The 21,623-nt window shown below is 38.2% G+C and overlaps 1 protein-coding gene across 5 annotated transcripts in view; it reads right to left on the bottom strand.

The window, feature by feature from the left end:
• STK3 (serine/threonine kinase 3) overlaps positions 1-17,296 on the bottom strand; it is a 195,186-nt gene extending 177,890 nt beyond the window's left edge. For 4 of the 5 annotated variants that reach the window (XM_036436767.2, XM_036436768.2, XM_036436765.2 and 1 more), the window contains exons 1-2: positions 17,085-17,296; positions 1,296-1,376 (exon numbers count right to left, since the gene is read on the bottom strand). In XM_036436767.2, coding sequence (XP_036292660.1) covers positions 1,296-1,376; positions 17,085-17,110 — 107 coding nt within the window. In that variant the 5' untranslated portion in view covers positions 17,111-17,296. The remainder of the gene's footprint in view (positions 1-1,295; positions 1,377-17,084) is intronic. The other variant, XM_036436763.2, reaches the window with a different exon arrangement.
• Positions 17,297-21,623: the final 4,327 nt, after the last annotated feature.

Below are 21,623 nucleotides of genomic sequence, written 5' to 3'. Positions count from 1 at the left end.
GCTATGTAGAGCTGCTTAGAATATTGTCCCACTCCTTTATTTTTCCTCTTGTTATCTTTGTATTTTGGTAGCAAATTCAAAAGTTTATTGCCAAGACAGATGTCAAGAAGCTTATTTGTCTCCTCTTTTCTTCTAGGAGTTTTATGGTTTCAGATCTTACATTCAAGTCTTTAATCCATTTTAATTTTATTTTTGTGTATGGTACAAAATAGGGGTCCAATATCAGAATTTTCCATGTAGCTGTTTGGTTTTCTAAACATCATTTATTAAAGAGACTATCCTTTCCTGGTTGTATATTCTTGGCTCCTCTGTCATAAATTGACTATACATCCATGGGCTTATTTCTGAGCTATTATATGTGTTTGTTTTTATACTAATGTCATACTGTTTTGATTACTATAATATAACTTTATAATATAATTTAAAATCAAAGCACATAATTCCTCCAAATCTGGTGGTTGTTTTTTTCCCCAAGATTGCTTCAACTTTTAGTTATCTTTTACAATTCTATCTAAATTTTAGAATTCTTTGTTCTATTTCTGTGAAAAATGCTATTGGAATATTAATAGATTGTACTGAATCTATAGATTGCTTTGCATAGAATGGACATTTTAACATATTAATTCTCTCAATCAATGAGCACAGAATATTTTTCCATTTATTAATGTCTTCTTAAATTTTTTCATCATTGCTTCCAGTGTGCAGATTTTTCACCATCTTGATTAAATTAATTTCTAGGTATTTTATTCTTTTTGATGTAATTATAAATTGTATTGTTTTCATAATTTCTCTTTCTTATAGTTATAAAAATGCAACTTTTTGTATATTAATTTATATTCTGCAACTTTACTAAATTCATTTATTAATTCTAACAGTTTTGTGGAATCTCTATTTAGTATTATGTCAACTGTGAACAGAGACAATTTTACTTCTTCCTTTCTGATCTGGATGCTCTGTATTTCTTTTTTCTTGCCTTAACTGCTCTGGCTAGGACTTCCAATACTATGTTGAATGAAAGTAGCCAGAGTGGCCATACATGTCTTATTCCGGATCTTAGAAGAAATCTTTCAGCTTTTCACCGATATGAAGTTAAATGTGGACTTGTCATATATGGTCTTTATTATGTTGAGGTATGTTCCTTCCATACTGTTACTATTCTACTCAAGCAAATAGAAAACTTTATATTATATAGCATCTTTATAATTGTTTATAAATGAAACTGTGAGGTAAAGAGACTATGCAAACACACACACATATACAAAAGTAAATGGTATTTTCATATGTTTTATACTTACCCTTCCCCAAGTTTCTCTAATACATCAAAAACTTCTTCAGGCTGCTTAGTCAAACTGTCTTCACTCAGCTTTTTTAGCTTACTAGTGACAAAAAGACAAGAAGAAAATATTTAAGACCTTTAATAAAATTTTTAATTTTATTTTAAAGAGGTAATACATTCAAATGGTTCAAAACTCAAATATAAAAGTGTATACAGTAAGTAGTCTCCTTCCAACCCACTTTTATTTAGCTTCTTGTGAAACTTTTATACAAAATGAATATGTTTTTACTTCTCCCCATTTTCAACCCAGCATTTTTACACACGTTCTTTTTTATACATGCTGTTGTGCACTTGGCTGTTTTCACTTAAATGTAACTCATGTTGGAGATCTTTAAAAAGTACATAGAAAGCATCCTTATTCCTTTTTCCCGTACATCTACATTCTACTTGATTGCAAAGATATAGCATCTCTTACTCACCAATTCCTTATTTATGAACACACAGGTTCCCTTTTGCTATTATAAACAACACTTTGATAAATAAGCTTATGCATAAGACAACTCACCTATGTATTAGTATTCTATAGGATAAAGTCCCACATATACACACACAAATACAGAAGTATATATATTAATAAATAAGTATATATAAGCATAATCATGTCATAATATATATGTAATAATATGTATGAAATTAATAAAGTCACTGCAATACCTACTATATGTAATGCAGAGGAAGGACATGCAATGAGCAACAATAGAAAAGGGAAACTATTTAGAATCTTAATCCATATATGGATGCAAAGAATATAATCCTAATACGTAGTAAGAATGGATAGAAGATAAACTATTCAAGAGGCATAATCAACAGGTAGTGGTTTGGATTAAATATAGGATGATGAGGGAAAGAGAGGAGTTGAGATATCTCTTAAGCCTTTGATTTAATGTCATTTAAGCTAAGAACACTAGTAGAAAACAATTTGGAGGGGGAATATTAAGTGTTTAAGTCAACTCTTCCAAATGTAGATTTCCAGCAAGCAAGAGTATATTTGAATCCCAAAAGAGATGAGTTGAAAATATTATTTTTTGTACCACCAGAACATAGATGAGGCCTGAAGACATGAGAAGGGATAAAATCATCAAGAAAATTTCTAAAAAGAAATCAGGGTCAGGGAGAAAACAGCTCCTAGAAAAACATCAATGTTTAAGAAATGAGGTCATGTAGGACAAGAAGTTAGTGCTTGACCATGTCCAAAGCTTTTGAAAGTTCAAACAAAACAAAAAAATTCAGAAGTATCAATTACAGAATTTCCACTTCTGAACACAAAAAAAGTTACCGGATCCAGAATTATCTGTCTGTTGTAAACAACCAGAAAACTCAACAAATACAGGAAACAACTATTTTCAGACATTAGATATAAGGCATTTCAGAACTGAGATCCCTGAGAAAAGGGGACGAGATCAGCCGCATTATCAAGACTTTAGGATCAAGAAGTTTGGGCAGACTAAAGCACAGGGAAAAAGGAATCCAAGTGGAGCCCAGCATTTTTGCTAAGTTGAAGAAACAAGAGATGGGTTGTGGAGTGGCAAGGAAAATGAAATTTTATTACTGAATACCTTCAAGAAGAGAGGTATGCAGAGAAAGAGGTCCAGCAACCCAGAAGTTTTCTTGACTAACGCCAATCTGCACATGCTTACAAAAAAACACTACAAAGCTCAGCAAAATCAATTTCCTAAGGGAAAACCATGACCAGGGAACTCTAAAACAACTCCTCCCAGAGATCACGCAAAGCTGAGAATCCTTCCCAGCAACAAAAGCTGAGAGAACTCTTGCAAATACAAAGGACACTCAGAAACAATACCTGAATAGCCATATTTTAGAAAGGAGACAGCATTACCAAAATATAGAGGCTACTCTTGATTCTCCCAAAAGGAGATTAAAAACAAGCCTCAAGCCGAAACCGGTTTGGCTCAGTGGATAGAGCGTTGGTCTGCAGACTGAAGGGTCCTAGATTCAATTCTGGTCAAGGGCATGTACATTGGCTGCGGGCACATCCCCATTAGGGGTTGTGCAGGAGGCAGCTGGTCAATGTCTCTCTCTCATCGATGTTTCTAGCTCTCTATCCCTCTCCTTTCCTCTCTGGAAAAAATCAATAAAATATATTTAACAAAAAACAAGCCTCAAAACACAGCCTATTCAAAGATAACTGCCTACCAGAAAAAGTCTGTAACTTCTTAAACTAAAACAAAATCCAGACTTCAACAGTGTAAAACTTACAATTTCAAGAATTCAATCAAAAATTACTAAACATATTTGAAATCAGGAACTATCCTATATAATAAAAGCCTAATATGCAAATCAACCAAATGGTGGAACAACCGGTCTCTATGACATGCACTGACCATTAGGGGGCAAACACTCAATGCAGGAGCTTCCCCCAGCCTGCAGGCCCCAGGTAAGTTCAGAGCAGTAAACCCTTACATTTAAACATCACACCTCAAGAGACAAGAAAACCAAACTAAACCCAAAGTTAATAGAGGAAAGAAATAATAAAGATTAGGCACAAATACATAAAGTAGACTAGAAAGACAATAGAAAAAAGTCAACAAACCTGCTATGGTATAAATATCTGTATCCTCCCAAAACGTAACTGTTGAAATCCAAACCCTAAAGATTATGGTATTAGGGGTGTGGGGGTGATTAAGTCATGGGGTAGAGCCCTCATAAAATTGACCCAGAGAAACACTTAGAATTGTCAGCTATGAACCAGGAGAAGGGTTTCCATTTGAATGTGACCATCCTGACACCTTAATCTTGGAATTCCAAGATTCCAGAACTGTGAAAAATAAACTTCTATTGTTTACACCCAATCTGTGGTATTTTATTATAGCAGCCCAAACATACTAAAACAGAAAATGAGTTGGTTTTCTTAGAAGACCAACCAAATTGATAAATCCTTAGCTAGACTATGAAAAAAAGAAGTCAACTAAAATTACAAATGAAAGAGGAGATATTAAAACTGATGTCACAGAAATAAAAATGATTATAAGAGAGTACTATGAACAATTATACACAACAAATCAGGTAACCTAGAAGAAATGGACAAATTCTTAGAAATATATAGACTGCTAAGACTGAATAGTGAAGAAATAAAAAATCTAAACAGACCCATAACCAGTGAAGAGAATTAAAAAGTAATAAAGAATCTCTCAACAAAGAAAAGCCTAATATTAAATGGCATTAATGGAGAATTCTACTCAACATTTAAAGGAAGAATTAACAACAATATCCCTCAAAGTCTCCCAAAGAATTGAAGAGGAGGAAACATCTCTAAACTCAGCATTACTTTGCTATCAAAACTACAACATGAAAAATATAGACCAATATCCCTAATAAATATTGATATAAAAATATAATACTAGCAAAAAAAATTCAACAGCACATTAAAAGGATTATAACTGTGACCAAATGAAATGTATACCTGGAATGTAAGACTGGTTCAACACATGAAAATCAATCATTAACAAATAAAGGACAAAAACCACATAGTTATCTTAAGTGATGCAGAAAAAGCATATGACAAAGGCCAACACCCTTCCATGATAAAAACACTTAACAGACTAGAAATAAAAGGAATTTCCCTCAATATAATGAAAAGCTCACAACATACTTAGTGGTAAAAGACTGAAAGCTTTTCCTCTAAGATCAAAAACAAGAAAGGATACCCACTACTATTCAACATAGTACATACCCTAAAGCAGTAAGACAAGTAACAATAAAACACAAAGAAAAAATGGGGAAAAAATAAAATTACCTCTGTTCACAGATAACATGATTTCATCTGTAGAAAACAATAAAGATCCTCCCCACCCGAAAAAACAAAACAAAACAAAAAAAAAAAAACACAAAAACCTGTTGTAACTAATAAATTTCAGCAAAGTTGCAGGACACAAAATCAATATACAAAAATCAGCTGCACTTGTATACATTTGCAATGACCATACTAAAATGAAATTTTAAAAAACAATCCCATTCGTTATAGTATAAAGAAAGGATAAAGAACTTAGGGATAAAATTTAACCATGGAGATGAAAGACACACAAACTATAAAACACTGCTTAAAAAGAAACCAAAGAAGGTAAAAATAAGTGGAAAGATATCCTATCTTGTGGATTGGTTGGAAGACTTAATGTTATTTAAATGTCCATACTATTCAAAGCAACATACAGATTCAATGCAATCTCTATCAACATCCCAATGGCATTTATTTTCATTTTTTGAAGAATAGGGGGGGAAATCCTGAAATTGATGTGGAATCTCAAGAGTCAAAAAAATCTTGGGGTAGGGGCTGAAGGGAATAAATTTAGAGGTCTCACAATTCCTTTGTGCTGTTTTGTTCTATGTTTTACTTCTATATATGCTATTAACCCCACATTAAGTCATTATTTTTGGCCTTGGCATGTCTCATACCTCTCACTATGTGGCCCCAGGCCCAGCACTAGTGGCAGCCAGTCTTGGTTCATAGCTTTGGTCTCTCCTGGGCACCTCCAAGCCCAGTACAAGTAACAGCCACCTGCAGATTGCTTTGTAGCTCATGCTGAATGGCCCTGGAAAGGGCAGAAAGTAGAGTTTCAGACCATGTCAAAGAACACCCAATATCCTCCCCACCAGGAATGCACTCAAAGGGCGGACTCAGAAGGCACCAGAGCCCACTGAAGTACATCCTGCTCTGTGGGGTCGACCCCTGCACAGCTGTTTCTCCATGGTTGTAGAGCAACAGCCCACACAGGGTTTTGGGGGGAGGGAGCAGAGCCACACCTGGAGTGCCCAGCTCAGGTGATTGGGGAGGCTGTGCCACTGGACCCTACTGGACACCTACTTCAAAAGGCCATTCTACCAAGTGCAGGAGACATAGTAGTTCTACCTAACACACAGAATCAAACACAGGAGGGCCGGGCTGCCAAAATGAGAAGACAAAGAAACATGTTCAGGACCCAGAGCAAAACTCCAGGAATAGAATTAAACAAAATGGAGACAAGCAATCTACTAGATGCACTTCAAGGTGTAGTTTTACAAGGTGAAGGCAAGATCCTTGACCAGCAAAAAGGATACAAATCACTGCATTGCAATACCCACTCTATTGCTGTGGTCTGGAACGGCACCTGCAATCTCTCTGAGGGAGGCCTATATAAGAGACACTGAAGCTCAGAGGACACTAGCAGCTGACTAAGGCATTTCCCATGCCACCCCAGGCACATTTCCTGAGCACTCCACAATAAAATGCTATTACTGAAGGTAATCTGTATACCTCTCTTCTTTGTGGCCTCAAAGGACCTGAGTAACAGAATAACTAATACAGGAAACAAAGCAGAAGGAAGACACCAAATACAAATAGAAAAAGCAGTGGCACCACTAATTAGTAGAAGGTAGATGGAAGGTAAAGATTCCATTTTTAACACACTGCCTTTAATGAGATTACTGAAGAAGACTGAGTACAAAGATTCCAAAAGTGTGTATTTGTGGGTCATTTCAATCAAAGTTGAAGCCGTGGATAAACTCACCAAAGAAATAACCACATTTAAAAAAAAAGGAGAAAAAGAAAACATAATGTCTTGTCAATTATGAATTGGGAAGAAAAGCACCTAAGATAGGAAAACAGAAGCAATAGAAAAATGAGAAAGAGAAAGCTTCAAGAAACAGAGATATGAGGGAGCTAAGTTCAGAGAAAGGGTTTCTGATCTTTTTGAGCAATGACTGACAACCTGCAACCTAAAGTCAGTTTCATTATATAGACAAGGCCTGATTTGGAAGGCTGAGACCAAATGAACACTTGAAAACAGATTTTAAAGATCTAGAATTGGGTAACAAAAATGTAATTATAGGAGTAAAATCATAAAAAGTATGAAAGGGACATGTTCAAAGATCAAATGGAAGGAAAGAGAAGAAATTCCCCTTCTGTGATAGAAGCAAAATTATGTAGGAACGATAATCAAAGAAAATCAAAATGATAGTACCTAAGATAGTTTTTCTGCCTACTGATCACAGGATTTCAACCTTCTCTACAAAGTAAATGAAATCATTTGTGTAAAATTATATATATATATATGACAGGAAAAGAAAGTGCAAATTTAGGGGACTGCAGCCATGACTATCTGAAACTAGTCAGGAGTGACAGCTCTTTCTTGTCAAGTCTGAAACACCAAAATGCAAATTAACCCTAGATAAGAAACAGGCCAGTTATAAAAGAGGTAACACTTGATATTTTAACTATTTTCAATTGTATAATTAAATGGCATTAAGTATATTCACACTATTCTGTAAGCATCATCACTATCCATCTCCAGAACTTTTCATCATGCCAAACTAAAACTGGACCCATTTGACAACTTCCCACTTCCTCCTCTTCCCAGGCCTGGTAAACACCATTCTATTTTCTGTCTCTATGAATCTGAGTATTGTAAGTGCCGCATATAAATGGAATCATACAATATGGGTCCTTTTGGGTCTGGCTTCTTTCACTCTAGCATGTTTTCAAGATTCACCCATGTTGTAGCACATATCACAATTTTATTCCTTGTCCAGATTGTAAATGTGGTATATATCACATTTCCCTTAGCCATTCTTCCATCAGTGAACACTAAGGTTATTTCCATCTTTTAGCTCTTGTGAATAATGTTGAAAATAAAATCTGCTGTCCAAATATCTATTTGAGTCCCTGATATCAATTCTTTCCTGTATATTTCTAGAAGTGAAATTGCTGGATCATATAGCAATTGTATGCTTAATTTTTTAAGGAACCACCACACTGTTTTCTACAATGACTGCACTATTTACCATCCCGTCAACAATGCACAAGGGTTCCAACTGTAGCTATTTAATTTCACAAAGTGTTATAAAAATCATGCTGTTATTATTGCTATGTGCTAATTAAGCTCTATGCTTCATTTTACACGTAATATCTCATTTAAAACTAAGTTCTGGTCTCTAACCCTAGCAGTTTCATCTTGAACACTGTTAGAGACATATGAAAAAAGTTTTCATCCTTTAGTCCTTCAACAGTTCATTATCAAACAATGTCAAAAAGTCTTAAAGCTAGCCTTCAATAATGAATGTTTTCTAAATTATACAATGCCGAAATTGATTTTGAATCCACAAAATCAAACATCTTTTCTTTCAGCAACAGGAAGTACATTTTATCCCATACTAACAAAATTCCAAGATCATTTTTCTTCTGCTCCCTTTTGCTTTTTAAAGGACAAACATTTTGTAAATATTTAGTAGATAGTTAGCTCTACAGTAGTAATACTGATTTTCTTTTCTTTTCTTTTTTTCTTAACATATGCATCCAAGTGAAAGCTTTTATCCTCTTGGAAAATTACATGTTCCTTCAAAATGTGTTGATAATGCCAAATACATCTTTAAAACACTTTGGAAACTGTCTTCAGAGACTAATGATTTACAATCACTATTTCACTTAATCTTCACAAGACCCAGAAAAGGGATACTATTAGCACCTCCATTTTACAAGTGAGCATACTGAGACTCGGAAAAGTTAACTGGCCCACTGCTGCACACAGTAAATGGCAGAAGCTTAGAACCTAGGTCTATCTAACTCTGAAGCTCTGGTTCCTAACTGTTTAGCTAATAAGTATCACTTTTAATAACAAAATAAATATACTTTGATGATCTCATAATTTTAGTTTTATAAAACTATATCAAAATAGGGGGGTAACTGATTACTGGCACTACATCTAGCTGAAAAAGATATTCTACAATGGATAGAAGACTTTTTAAATTCAATGAAAGTCTTGTTTTCAACTCTGTCACACCATTTCCTCTCAGGCTGGGCTCTTTGCCCAAAAATACTCTAAAATTATAATTTCCTCGCAAAGAGCTTTAAAGCAAAAGAAGCTGAGATTTTTCTCCATCCTTCACCCCTGAAGCCTTTATTAAAGGTCATTCATTACAAGAAAAATAGCCTACATACTTCATCTCTATAAATTTTTTAAAAACCTACTATAAAAGTAAACTACTATAGAAGTAATGCTACTGTATTTGTTCAGGTATAAATACTCTTTGAAGCTCTAATTTTGCTCCTCAAAATGATCAGGCTCAGACCACTGCTCACGTGTTTTCTCATTTTGGAATGATTTCTATCAAAACTAGTTGGAGTTTTTTGTCCTTTGTTTTTTTAATAAATTTTTATTGATTTCATAGAGGAAAGGAAAGGGAATTTTTTTTTCAAGCCATATTTTTTATTTTTTTATTTTTTTATTTTTTCAATAAATCTTTACTGTTCATATTATTACAAATGTTCCTCATGTATATGTGCAACTTAATGTCTTAATATAGTAGGTAATTACTTCAAAACTAATTCTAGAAATAAGTTATGTGACACACTGAGAAATGTAAATTACCAATTGATATCACTGAGACAAATACCTCATTTTATTTATTTATTTAAAGCACAATAAAACTTAACAGGAGGGGTTGATATAAACACTAAAAAGCTTTAGCACATGGCATTTAATATCTGGATGTGCTTCATTTTGCAATTCATCACACTGAGTTAAGGTTAAATTTATAAAGCAGCCTCAAAATGCCCCTGAATTTTGTTTGTTTGTCTGCAGATACATTTTTATGTGCACAAGACTAGGCAGGTTAAGTGTTCTACCTTAAAAAAATGAGGCCTGAAATCTGATCTTATCATTAGTGGTGTCATTTGCCTTGGATTCTTTTGTTTTCCACATCTTTTTCATTTAAGAAAAGAAGAAACTGGGTCACCTGAAACATTTAGCGGGGAGAACGTGCGGCTGGACGTTAGGATAACAGTCAGGGTAACCAGAGTAAGCGAGGGAGGACATGAGGGTAACAGTCCACTCTAAATAGTCTCTGCCGCAGAATTTGCCCATACTTGCCCAATTTCTGAGTCAAACTTAAAATCAAATATTTATGTGAAGATATTACCCAGGGAAAGAAACCCAAAACTGCCAGTGCCACAGTTTGGAAAAGAGTCAGTTGTCCTGCTACTGAAATACCATTTCTCACTAAAAGAAAGCAGGGCTTCTTAGAGAAATGGCTGGACCAGATCTGGGACAGAAAATGGACAAGATGAGCCCTGCCTGTGTAATCACCTCAGACAGTAGGAAGCTGCCACTAGAGTCACACTGTCTCCTCAAGAGACTCCCACTGACCAAAGATGAGACACTTCGAACTTCAACAATAGTACCTGCAATGGTTTAAAAACCCATCAAATGTGTTTAAATCCAACAGCTCATGATGGCATTTTTGAAAAATAAAGAATTGGTCCCCTTTGGAGAAAAATAGGGAACTACCGTATTTTTCGGACCATAAGACGCTCCGGACCATAAGACGCACCAGTCTTTAGAGAAGAGAAATGAAGAAAAAAAGATTCTGAAACAAATAGTATCCTAAAATATTTTATGTGCATTAAAACCCAACATCACAGTCATAAACACATGTAATCAACCCTGTAAAGTAAACAGCAGCATTTAGAACCATTTTAGAGCCGAGCAAGCACACAGAGACCACACAGAGCCCGGCAAGTAAAAAAACTTTTTTTTAAAAGTATATGTGTAGGCTATATTTGGACCATAAGACGCAGGGACTTTTCCCCCCCACTTCTGGGGGGGGGAAAGTGCGTCTTATGGTCCGAAAAATACGGTAACTTGTCTTTTAAAAGCATAATATGCTTAAAACTCTTCAATGACAGCACACTGCACTCTGACTTAAAACCATTGGCCTGCACCACTGAATCCCTGCCCAGCTCTCTGGCCTCATCTCCAACACTTCCTCCCATTCCATAACCCACCCACAGTGGCCTCACTTAAGATTCCTTCCACACACTAACCTTCTCTCCACCTCTTGGTCTTCTTACAGCTTTTACCTTTACCTGGAATACACTTTCTGGCTGCTCTTACGGATAACCTCTCAATGTCAGATCACAGCTTAAATATTACCTTTTCAGAGAAGCTTCTGTCAACTGTCCTATTGAGCAGGTTTCACCATTTTTCTTTGTCAATGCAGGCTACTTCTAGCCTTCTTAGCTTAAGCTCCAATTAGACTGTATGTCCTATGAGAACAAAGTTCCCATCTATCTCATTCAGCAGTGTTCCCTGCACTGGTATTTGAAAGGCAGGTAATTATTAATTACTGAGTAAATGAATAAGTGAGCGAAATGAATGAACTCAAGGCTGACAGTCAATTTCTGCCATGAGCAATGATCGGTGAGTAAAGTCAGTTTTTAGAAAGAAACAGGAGATTGGGGCAACCTTGTAGAGACAGGAGAAATAAGCTGCCTACTCTTTCATTTTATACTTTCCTCAAAAAAGTTTACCGTACTGGCCAGTGCTGCTAAGTAATTAGACCACTGGCCCACTCATCAAAGGGTTCACCAGGTTCGATTCATGGTCAAGGGTGTGGGTTGAAGATTCGATCCCCAGCCCTGGTCAGGGTGCATGCACAACCAATCAATGCTTCTCTCTCATATTGATGTCGGTCTGTCTCTTCTCTTTCCCTCTTTCTTCCCCCCCACCCTGCCCCCCCCCCCCGGCCTCTAAAAAAAAATCAACGGAAAAAAATATCCTCAGGTGAGGATTAACAACAACAAAAAGTTTACCAAAACTACAAAAAAAATAATTTTAACTTGCATTTCTTTCCAATTATAGGGCTCTAGGTTCCACAACATCAGAAAACCAAACATCCTAAAAATGAAAAGATGACCAGATCTGGACAGAGAATAACATTCTATATTTTTAATATAGAAACTACCTTATTCTTGGAATCACTCAATAATTTCCCCATTTTTACACGTGTGTTTGTGTGTGTGTGGATCAAGATACTAATAGTTACATCAAGATATCTGAAATACCTGAAAAATTTTACTCAATTTCACCTCTTTACCAAGATGTCTGGTATCATATTAATAGCTTTCTGTAGTTCTCACTTTGCTACAGAATCATTTTTCAAGATATATCCTGTGATGTACTTTTAAGACATTTAAGGTCATCTGCAGCTAATAAGCAAACAATAACTTATTTTTAATATTCATATATGTCTGTGTATGTTTGTTACTTTTGTTTAACTTGAGACTCTATATTAAAAGAGCAGTTGCAATAAGATATCTCAAATATAGAATCTTCCTTTTAAGATATAAAAGCTTTTTAAGGTTAGAGTAATCCTAATATATGAGGCAATTCAAATAAAATCACAACAGAAAAAGAAGCTTGGGACAAATAAAGAAAGTTTCTATCATACAGTATAAATGTTATCTTTAGAAGAAAAATCGAAAGACCTTTAGTATTATAGAGGGTGGAGCTGGTAGGGAGTCAGAAATTGAGGTCATAATTATAGTTGGATGTTTCCAGGCTGCGGGGTCATTCGACACCAGAAAGAAAATGTGCTTTTGCCTCATAACAATCTTTTCTTTTGTAAACTTTGTCATTTTGCATTTTTCCCAACTTTAACTGACATATGTAGCTTAAAATACAGTAGCTTTTAAATAATAGTTTTCTTGGCCCCTTTTCACCTCCTCCCCTTTTAGAACCTTAAAGAAAATCTCTAGTGTTTGTAGATTACACCACTCTGGATTCCGTTGGCAACGCCATCATCAAGCTTTCAATATTAAGTATCAGGATGGAGTTGGAAAGGAAATCAATTTCCTGACTGTCTCTACTACACACAGGAATGTTTTTCTCAGACTGCAATTGCAGCACATTAATAGATCATGACAATAATTTGGCGGATCGTGACCAGCAGTTTCTCAATGAAACAGAACAGAAAATAGAAAAATATCAGAAACCACGCACACAGTACATTTTATGAAACTTCTAAGTAAAACTATGTATGTTTTTTTTTTATTTATATGTGTGTGGATCTGCACTGGGTCTCAAAATTTTAATTTTTTTTTTAATTTTTGAAAGCCATTAATATACGATGGCTGAAGAGACAGTATTTATAGTTCAACAGATATCTTTAAAAAGAGAAATTCAAAATTCTCAGCACTTTTTTCCCTTACAATACAAACAAGAAGCACTGAATTTAAAACCTTTATTATTAAAGCTTTACTGATACATTTCTGGAATGGAGCATTTAGATTATAACAGAAGAACAAATTTCGACCTAGCTGTCTATAATAATAAAAGCATAATATGCTAATTAGACTGGAAGTCCTTCCGGACCACCTTCCGGATGAAGCCAGGCTGTGAGGGAAGCCAGTGCTGGCAGCCGGGGAAAGAAGGCCTGCTCATGCATGAATTTCATGCATCGGGCCTCTAGTGTTCAATAAATGTTTACCTTTTCTTTATACTTCTTCAGTACTAATATATGCCAAATCTCAGCCCCTTAAAGAACAGTGGATAAGTTAATAATCAATTGCCTGGTATTGACTGAAAACTACGATTATCTACTGTCTTTAAGCAGAAAGATGCTCCTGTTTGTGCAGTTCTTTTCCCTTGGACTACTTAGAACACCTCTTCCACTTGCCTGCCTCTGAAGTAGGGAGCTTACCCAGGGCCTCCTGCCTTTACCTTTCTAAGAGTTCTTAGAGTTCACCTCTCTTGAGAATCTCTCTGATAATAAGCACACAAGAATTTCACTTTCTAACATTCCAAGAACACCTGACTTAGGAATGTAGACATTAATATTAAGTCCACCCCTCTTCTCACAGCAATGTCTTCACGGTTTTCCTGGTGCCCTCCTTCTCCTTACCTGGTTTATTGCTCTGTTCCATGCAACTTCATTCCTGAGAGGTGGGAATTCTCTGCGGTTTATCTCCACTCCTAACTTCTGGCCCAAGATTCTGGCCACTGATTCTACAGGCTGATGTGGGCTCAATAGGCCGAGGAGAATATGAATACTTTCTACTTTATTATTCTATATCTTCATCCCTTTACCTTTGCTTTTTCATTCCTTAACAGTCTATCATGTGGCTGATAATCCATTCATTCCTAGCAACACTTTCTCTTATGAAATGATTGATTTCCTAACTTCACTTTTCATTTATGTGACTGTACTTTGTAATCCTAACATTTTGATTTTAACCTTCAATTTTACTTCCTCCAAACTAACTTCTCACACTTAAAAAAAAATTGCCACAAAATCCAACTGCAGCTTAAATCAAAGAACTCTCCTCATCTGACTAGAGAAGCCTCAGGAACTTACTCTCTTGCTGTTTATTATCCTTCCAGGCTTCTTTCACTGTTCCACACCAACTTTTCCTCCAAATATATCTTAATCAATGAATTTTAAATAACTAGTAACCCTGTAATCTAACTGAGGAACAAATGTATCTTGCTCTGATAGAGTATATCTCTCCAGCAATGATATTCTGTCCTCTCTCTGGCAATACTGTATATAACTAGCAGCCATCCGGCAACCAGAGTTCTCAGCACTGCCCACCAATCTATCATAGACATCCATTTCCTTTTCTACGATGTTCTACTCGGTAAAGAGCCCATGTTTTGGCCATTTCCTTTTCTACCTATCAAAACTTACCTATTCTGTGGTCATTTTTTCCTCAACTAGATGTTCCCTTACAAAGGACTGATAAACTCAACTTACATAATGCTAATAATTAATAGCCGTTTCATGATTTTACCTTCCCAAGGGGGCTTCATTTTAATAAGGACTTCTTTAGATATCTGACAGACCTGATAAGGAAATCTGAGAAATCTAAAAGCCATTCTGGTACCCAAAGTCATGAGAGACCACATCTACTGTATTTATGTTTAACACACGCCTTGCTGGGAAAAGTTTCTGGAACCTCCTCCACTGGACCAAGTTATTTAACCTCTCTGAGCTTCATGTAACAGGGAAAACATAAACAGCTAACATCATTGAACACATTACAGAGCACTGTGCTAAATGCTTCAATATAACCACAAGACACATTTTACAGATGAAGAAATTAAATTTAGAGCTAGCATAGTAAATTGCAGAACCGAGACTCTCATTTCTTAAGACAATAAATAAAGGAATGTATAGAAAGTTCCTGGCAAACAGTACGACCTCAAAAAAATGATAGCTATATTGCATTATTAGAAGGCAAGAATTAATAGGCACAATACAAAAACTCACTATCAAGTTATTCCTATCATAGACTTCCCTGGGGCAAACACTCTTCGTGTCCATATCTATAAAGTAGAATTAATGCCCGTTATCTAACGTACTCCATAGGGTTGCTCTAAGGATTAAATGGTATTATAAAAATAAAAATGCTATGAAAAAAAATTTTTAAGAGTTATTCAAATATATGAGACTGTCTTCAGAAATGCCTTCTGGATTAACATGTCTCTCTAAAGAGAGTTAAAAATAACTTATTAAATGGGCAACCACTATATTAAAAAGTGTAAGTCAACATGGAATGGTGATATATGCTACCACACCTAGCTCTGACCCCTCACTTTCTCTTACACCCCTGCAAGGGCGGGCGCTCTCTTTCACTTGTAATGAAATTCTGATACTAAAGTATAGCTAATCAATAGAGAGAGCTACCACTTCAATTCAGAGTTGTTCAAGTTGTTCTTACGGTGCTTGCTGGCTCAGTCCTTCCAAGACAAAAAAAAAAAAAAGCAAAAGAAAAAAAAATACTACAATTTTCTCCTACAGTATTAAAACTAGGTGCCCAATCAATACTAGAATTTGGACACTTTACAAAACGTCAGAAAAGAATTTATCAAGGACTCTGTCTGATAGGAGGTCCCTTTTGCAAACCTGTCCACAACCCCCTTTTACACCTGAACAGATGGTCTTCAGGCCTCGAGGCTCAGATGTCCATGCACCCTGTTCACAATAGCTCACAAAGTTCCAACCTTTTAATTATTTCATGTTCCTGAATACACCATCTTCCATCTAAAGATCTCTAGGTATCAAAACACTCAAACTCTTTCATCTTCATCACACTATCTAGGAGAGAAATTAGTAGGCTTGTTTTATAAACTAAAAGACGGAAGTTAACTATTTTATTCAACAGCAGTTAGTTGACTGATTCATTCTTGGGGGCGGGAAAGAAATACACATTAAGGATTTAAATCAATGGGTAACCTGGATTTAGCTTCCTAAGGTCATTTCACATATTAGTTCAAACTACGGTGTCCTCTTACACTTCCAACGAATCAAAGATTTAATGTGAATTAACAGTAAATACCCAAGCATCACTATTTTTAGATGCTAAAACAAAAAACAAAAAAAACACCACTATATGGGGGAGGGGTCCTAACTTAAAATTAGTCTTGCATCCATAAATACTTTTGAACTTGAGGGGCAGGGGAGGGACACCTGTCAGCGCAGCGTATCCACGGTAAGTCTGGCAAACTGTGTAGCTATTAATATTTAACTCCTTGAACTGTACGTAAACCACCCGCTTCTCAAAAAAAAAAAAAAAAGGCAATATACTATGAGAAACATTTGACAAGGAAACCTACATGACTGTGAGAAGCCCAGGAATGTCCTGGTGTGACGTCTCCCTGGCTTCGTGAATCTGCCACGAGGAAAACTCTGCGCGTCCCGGGAGCCCGGCCGCCGCGGGGCGCCCGGCGCTGCCCACCTCCCGCCCACGAGCCAGGCCCGGCGGCCCGGGGCCCGGGGCCCCGCCTCCCCCCGAGCCCCGCGCCCCGCAGACAGACCAGGCCCGGCACTCGGGGGGGGCCCCCCTCTCCCCCGCCAGCGCGCCCAGATCCCCGCCCCGCGGGCGGGGAGGGTGTCCCGGAGCAGCCGGGCCTAGCGGCCCCCGCCCCGCGCCGACGGCGGCGCCGCCTCCCTCCGGCTCCCCGCGGCCCGCACTGCTTACCTCTTGGGCGCCGGCGGCTGCTCCATGGCGGCCCGGGACACAGGAGGGGCCTGGTGGGCGGCGAAGGCCGGAGGGAAGGAAAGGAGCCGGGGCACCCGCTGGCCGAGTCCGGGGATCCGCAGAGGGAAACTCCAGGAACTCGGAACAACTTTCCCGTAACTCCACGGCGGATCCCCCTCCCGCCGCGGAGCCTGGCTCCTCCCGCCCCGCCCCGCCCCGCGGCCGCGGCGGTCCAGGGAGGGTGGGCGGGGCCTGCCGCGGTCCAGGGAGGGTGGGCGGAGCCTGCCGCGGTCCAGGGAGGGTGGGCGGAGCCTGCCGCGGTCCAGGGAGGGTGGGCGGGGCCTGCCGCGGTCCAGGGAGGGTGGGCGGGGCCTGCCGCGGTCCAGGATTGGTGGGCGGAGCCTGCCGCGGTCCAGGGAGGGTGGGCGGGGCCTACCGGGTTGATGGGCGGAGCCTGCCGCAGTCAAGCCAAGCTGAGCAAAGCCAGGCATTGGGTAGGGTGGGCGGAGTCGGGGGTCGAGGGCGGGGCCGGCCTGGCTGCAGCGAGTGGGAAGTGAGGGGAATAGGAATGGATACTGGAAGAGCGAGAGGGCAAGGCCTAGGCAGGACCTAAAGCCTCTCTATGCCAAGAGTACTTTCCTTTGAGCTGGCGCTACTCATTTGCTTTCCTTTTTTTTTTTTTTTCCCCCCAATATAGTTTGAATCATTTCTCTAGATTTCCCAAAGTTACATCCCAAGCATCTTGTGCATGCGTTTGAAGTACTACTCACTGCCCACGCTTCCCTCTCTAGTCCTGTTTATAATTATTGGTTATGTTTTCTCCCAGCCATTTGACATTTGTAGCTACACTACTAGGGGCGTTTCTGGAAATTCTTGTTTGATTTGATTGTGGACAAGCTCCTCATTACATTTCACGATAATTACGTCTAATTACAAAGAAAATAGCGACTGCAGTGACATCGTGCAGTGCACAGGATTCAGTGCGCTGTGGTCTTGTTCAACAGGGTAACCTGGCAAACTGGACAATTGTGGTGCATAAAAAAGTATTCAAGAAACGTTTGTTTCCTTCTTTCTTGCCACCCCCTCTTTCCAACCTGTTCCATTGTCATTTGACCCTTTCATCCATCCCTATTGTGTGTATACCATTACCTTAAATTCTGTCTACAAATATCTTTCTTATAACCATATACAGCTGCTATGTAACAACTTTAAGTTTTGACAGAAATTGTCAAGCTATAGTGTCGTGTAGTGTCGAGATTAGAACAGCCTCTTTTGTGATTGGAATTGGCCATGTGGCTGAATTCTGATTAATAATGTGTAGGCATATATGTTTGGGGCGTTTCTTGAGAATCTTCCTTAAGAAACAACTGATAAGTTTTATTAGCTAGTTCTTAATAGCATAAAGCAGCAATTATTTTATTCTCATGTGTCTCTGGGAGGCTGCTGTGTTCTACAATCATTCACCTGGGGCCAGGATGAAGCAAATGTGGGACTCACTTGTTTTCCAAATTCGATATCCGTGGCTTAAAAGTCCTTAAACAATTTTTGGGTCCCCTGTCTCATTGCCTGGCTTTCTCCATTGAATTTCCCTGGCCAATTCCCCCTCTACTAGATAAAACAAACTCTCCCACTTTCCTGTACAAAGAAATTTATTTCTCTCTAATTCAAACTCCTAAACTCAAGCTTTGGTGTCACTTTAACCAAACTGACCAAAAAAAAATTCCCCCCCCCTCCAAAAAGAATCATTTTATGTACTTTAGACATTTGCTGCAATAACAACTCAAAATCTCCAAAGCTTCCAAACACAAGCATTCATTTGTTGTTCATGTGAGTGGTTGCAACTGTGCTCTCTTAGTCTCACTCTGGGGCCCAGACTGAAGGAATAGCTGCCGTTAGGAACATGTGTTTCGCCTGATAGAGGGAAAAGCAAACAAGTTAGCAGAAATCCGCACTGCCTCTTAGAGCTTCTGCCTAGAGTTAACACATTGTCACTTCTCATCTTCCATTGACCCAAATGTCAGGGCTAATTCAGAAAATGGAATGGGAAAGTCTCTTCATCGACTCTTTATAGAGAAGAGAATAGCTGGAAACATTAACACAATCCATGACAATGTAAGAAGAGTCATTTTTCTTTTAACTAATTATGAACAGCAACTTTATTCCTTCCCTTACCCTATATCATGATCAAGATGGGTGGATAGCAATGTTTCTGGGGATAATGAGTTGGAGTGTGGGAGGGTGTGTATTTTAAAATCTGGAACCCTGGCTAGGTGGCTCAGTTGGTTGGGGCATCATGCTATACACCAAAAGGTTGCAGGTTCAATTCTTGGTCAGGGCACATTCTAGGTTGAGGGTTTGATCCCTGGTTGGGGTACATTAAGGAGGAATCCAATCGCTGTTTCTTTCTCCTGTTGATATTTCTCTTTCTCCCTTCCTTTTTCTAAAATCAATAAATACATGCTTGGATGAATTTTTTTTTAAGCTAGAATGTTTTTTTTAATATGTATGACCTCTCTACCCTAACCTCCACCATCTTCTGACTTGTCCCTGAGTGCAGGGGCAGCTGTGTACATTTTGCAAAGGATCGTTGAGTAATTTCAATACTTCCCACCCTTGACCCTTTTGAGACCATTAGAAAATGGGTTTGGGGGAATGCTCTTATCATATTTTGTCCCTACCATTCCTGGCATTTTAAGTACAGTGAGTCCTCCAATTCTTCACGTTGCAATGAGCACATAAAACACATGAACAGGCAATAACATTGGCCTCAGATATTTGGCCAGGACTCTTTTTTTTTTGCCAACAGAAGGTTATTACATTGCAATGGTTGCAGGACTTGTTACTTTAAATAAAGAAGAAACTATTGCTGAAATTTTTGTCGGACTATATTTTGAAAGCACTCAACCAAGAAGAGTGGACATAATTTTAGATTGGGCTGTATTTGTCCATGTGGATGAGTGGATGCACTTACCAGAAGTGCTGCATTCAAAAGTGCTGGCTGAAGAAGCAGTTGGGTGTGTAAACTGGGCTGGATAAGGCAAATCAGGCCCCCAACACTGGCCCTCATTAAAGAAAGTGAAGATGCCAAAAATCCCTTGGCATACACACAGGGAGGAAAGAAAGACTCCTTGAGATAGGAATGCTGGACGAGATCCATTGTGAGTATCCTGCTTGTATACCCATAACTTGCCCCAAGAAGGACTGGAATGACTATCCCTTCTTCAAGGCCTTTAGACCCGAACTGCTAAGGGAAATTCCAGCATCTTAAGAAAAAAAAAGAAAAAAGTTTTCACTATTTTCTGAATGTTGGAAATTGTTGGTGGGAAATGTTGCAATTAAAATGTGTTCCCTAGTTTAAATTAGGAAAGGAGAATCTTGGGATCATCGGGTGAGAAAGCCTCCTTGGACAATCAAAGGCAAATTGTGCATAATAATAGGCAAGAACACCAGTGTGATAATAAGATGATCTCACAAGACATCTCTGGCTATGCCTATCTGAACATAGGGTTCCCACTAAAGTCTTACTTGATTTGTATGACTAACATGCCCTAAGTGTGATGAGTTGCCTGACCTAAGCCAAGACAATAGAGAGTCATGATGCCTCATCCTATTTCCACAGTTGAACCTACAGATCCACAGCATCCTGCTTAAAGGGAAGACTGGGTACCATGTACAACAGTAAATGTTCATTTTTTATTTTTTATTTTTACTATTATGCCTAGATATTCCTAAAGATCATTTAATAGGATAACTGTGGCCTGGAATGAGATAAATAATAAAGGCTGTCTTGAAACCTTTGGGTACTAGCTCTGAGCTAGTAGTAATTTCTGGCATAAAGAAATCCACTGAGACCTGCCTATCAGAGTAAGGGCTTAGTTCAGTCAGGTAAAATAAAGGGTGACCCAGTCCACCTGTAAATCCATTCTTCGTGTGTGTGTGTGTGTGTGTGTGTGTGTGTTTTGTGGGTTGTTGTTTTTTTGTTTTGTTTTGTTTTTGTGAATGTGTATGGGTTGTTTTTTTGTTTTTTTTCCAGTTCCTTTACTGAATGGAATAATCTCAACAACTGGGAGAATTCACAGTTTTTCCCCTTACTAGTATAGTAGGAATACACTGTTGTTCCCTCTCCCTATTAAAGTAGTAAGTCAAAGGCAATGCTACATCCCTACGGGAATTTCAGATATTAAGGCCACTGTTTGGGGCCTCCCCGAAAGCTGTTTTTATTTGTTCAACAGAACACTTTTTTTTATTATTTACTTACTTTAAAGTTATAAGACAACCACGTGCCTCAAAGAAACTAAAGTATTCCCCAGTACCCAAAGGTGGATGCTAAGCCCAAATCTAAAGAATTTCGTTCTCCTTGCATTAATTGATTTAGAAAGGGAAATATGATGCCACTGTGAGTGATGATATGTGAGAGAAAGTTGGGGGGAGGGGGGCCTGAAAGTATCCCACCCAGTCTTGAAGAATGACAGTGCACTGCTGCTTACAAGATCACATTATGATTCGAGTTGCAACGCTGTTCAGCATATGCATGGGACA

This window comes from Pipistrellus kuhlii, unplaced genomic scaffold (assembly GCF_014108245.1).
Source record: "Pipistrellus kuhlii isolate mPipKuh1 unplaced genomic scaffold, mPipKuh1.p scaffold_m20_p_14, whole genome shotgun sequence".
NCBI lineage: Eukaryota > Metazoa > Chordata > Mammalia > Chiroptera > Vespertilionidae > Pipistrellus > Pipistrellus kuhlii.
Note: the sequence above shows the minus strand (reverse complement) of the source record. Positions and strands in the feature narration are given on the sequence as shown.